Below are 2,371 nucleotides of genomic sequence, written 5' to 3'. Positions count from 1 at the left end.
ATACCTGAACAACTTTGCCTCTAGCCATCACTACGCGATATCAACGCTTGATACTAAACCACGGCGTATTAAGTGGAAGTGCGCATTAGGGCCCAATCAAAAGCAACAACTTGCTCACGCTGAAAACCCTTCCCTTATCATTCCAACCTGTCGTTTTCCGGTTCATGTTGAATATCAATCTGATACAACTACGTGGTCTATTACTATCAAGCATGGCAAACATAATCATGGACCGATCGCAAATCTCAACCCACCGAAACTTCCCGATCCTTTGTTGATCAAACCCGCCAAGAAAAGAAAGCAAAGAAGCGATATGATTCATATCGATCTCACCGAGTCTAACCCCCCTGATGAATTCGAGGAACTGATCACTGCGATGGGCAGGCTTGAGCCTGAAACTAGAAAAAGTCTCCTGGATCGGTTTTTGCGGGATTGTGAAATAGCTGAAAGTGTTGCCAAGCCATCCGGAACGAGAGGAAATAGAAAGGTGGGTTATTCAATCAATATCTTTGTAGCAATTGTGAATGAGATGCTAAGTTGCAGCAAATTCTTCGTTTATTACAGGAACAAGGTAACCGAGCCAAAATTGCAGTCTCTTCACGAAAACCTGACAATCCGCTTTCACAAATACCGCCTAATTCAAAAGATAAGGTCAGGGGTATGTAGTTATATTTTTGATTTCCATCCGTATTCTAACATTTCCCTGTTCTGTGGGTAGGAAGCAGAAGGACAAGATCCCAAGGCTTCATCTCCAGAAGCGGAAGCAACACCTATGCAAGGATCCTCCTCAAATATTGATAAGGTACACACAGCGAATACGAATCAACCGGTCAAAGAAAATATCCCGACAAGAGATACGATTGAAGAGATCAATCATGAAACCGAGGAACAGTCTCTTTCTCGCGCGGACTCTCCGCTCACTTCACAGAGTGAAACTCAGTCACCAAGAACCACTCGCGCCCATAAAGTCTCTGAAGTCACCCGCACTGAGAAGATCAAGGAATTAAGTCGTAGTACTCGCAAATCCGAACGTGTGACTTCTCAGACTCATGACCAAGTAAGTACTTAGTCTTCTCTAGCAGCTATCGAGAGCTTACTAACTTTTTCTTAATATATATAAACAGCCCAACCCCAAGAGACAAAAACCATCAGAAGACGTAAGTGATTTATTTGATTGAATGTGCATAGGTGGTGGCTTACAGATTTATCAGTATTTGCTGGAAAAAAATTGCTCTGCAGCCAGAACCCAGCAGAAAAAGAAGCAAAAGGATAAGCAAAAAAAGCTCTTAAATGCCTCGGCTGTAGATCAAGCTTTGATAGTAAGTAATTTGATATCAATTTACTTACTTCTGATACTGACGATGCCAAACAGAAATGGGATTTTCTTGCGACTCTTCCAAAGGTTATCTATCCGTTTGTCAAGGAGGCCACAAATGTAAAGGGGGACGGTCTATGTGCTTTTGGATCTGTGGCAGTATCACTGGGTCGTGATGAGGGGGATGCGTGGAAAGTGCGAGCGGAGATGGCAGCCCATGTCCACGCAAACTACAATTGGTACAAGAAAAACTTACCGAAACTCAGCCAATCCCAAACCTCGATCACGAAAATGCTCTCAATTCTCGAACACCCTGACAAGGAGCAAGCGCCGTACGAGTTGTGGTATCCGATGCCAGGGGGATGTTGTGTTATAGCCAATACTTATAACCGACCGGTGATATCATACACGGGAGCAGTCACCGCATGCCTTACCACTCCACCATTTTTGGAAGCTCCAGATCCGGATACCCACCTTGACCCCATCATACTTGCAGTTATCAAAAAAACTCATTGTATTTCACTAGAACTCGACTACTTGTCTCCCAACCTCCCAATTCCGTATATACATCCTGACTGGACGAAATTGAGATCATCTAAAGCGAAGGGATGGGAAGGAATCTTTGTGGATAATATTCAGGTTTACAAAAAATGGCGCAAGGAATGTAATTCAGTCACAGGTCCTCAATGTCCCAGACAAGAAATCTCTGATGATGAATGATTAAATATGTTCTATTCTCTTTCATATTGAATATACTAATATACTCTTGTAATTGAGCTAGATTAGATTATGAGTTATTGAAGATTTGATAATAGTACATGATTCCTGTGCGTCGAAATACGCACCTATATGGATTTAAAGAAGCTCTTGAAATCTGTTATAAGATTTCATCGATGGAAGAATTGGTTCTCATGAAAACAATCACCACAAAGTGCCCCTCATGCATGTGAAATCATTCACGAAAAGGTAGATGGACATGATTCACCCTTATGTGAATGCCATTCACGCGTGGGTAAATGAAATTTACATAAGGGTGAATGCAATTCACACTTGGGT

General features: G+C 42.2%; 1 protein-coding gene across 1 annotated transcript; it reads left to right on the top strand.

Annotated features, from left to right (window-relative positions):
- Window positions 1-376: 376 nt before the first annotated feature.
- Window positions 377-1,069, top strand: MELLADRAFT_84127 (uncharacterized protein; the record flags this gene model as incomplete). The annotated part of the gene is made up of 3 exons (XM_007418695.1): window positions 377-487; window positions 538-658; window positions 723-1,069. The coding sequence occupies 3 exons, from the start codon at window positions 377-379 to the stop codon at window positions 1,067-1,069; spliced, it is 579 nt and encodes a 192-aa protein (XP_007418757.1).
- Window positions 1,070-2,371: the final 1,302 nt, after the last annotated feature.

This window comes from Melampsora larici-populina (genome assembly GCF_000204055.1).
Source record: "Melampsora larici-populina 98AG31 unplaced genomic scaffold MELLAscaffold_101, whole genome shotgun sequence".
NCBI lineage: Eukaryota > Fungi > Basidiomycota > Pucciniomycetes > Pucciniales > Melampsoraceae > Melampsora > Melampsora laricis-populina.
The sequence above is the reverse complement of the archived record's forward strand: the minus strand, read 5'-3'. Positions and strand labels throughout refer to the sequence as shown.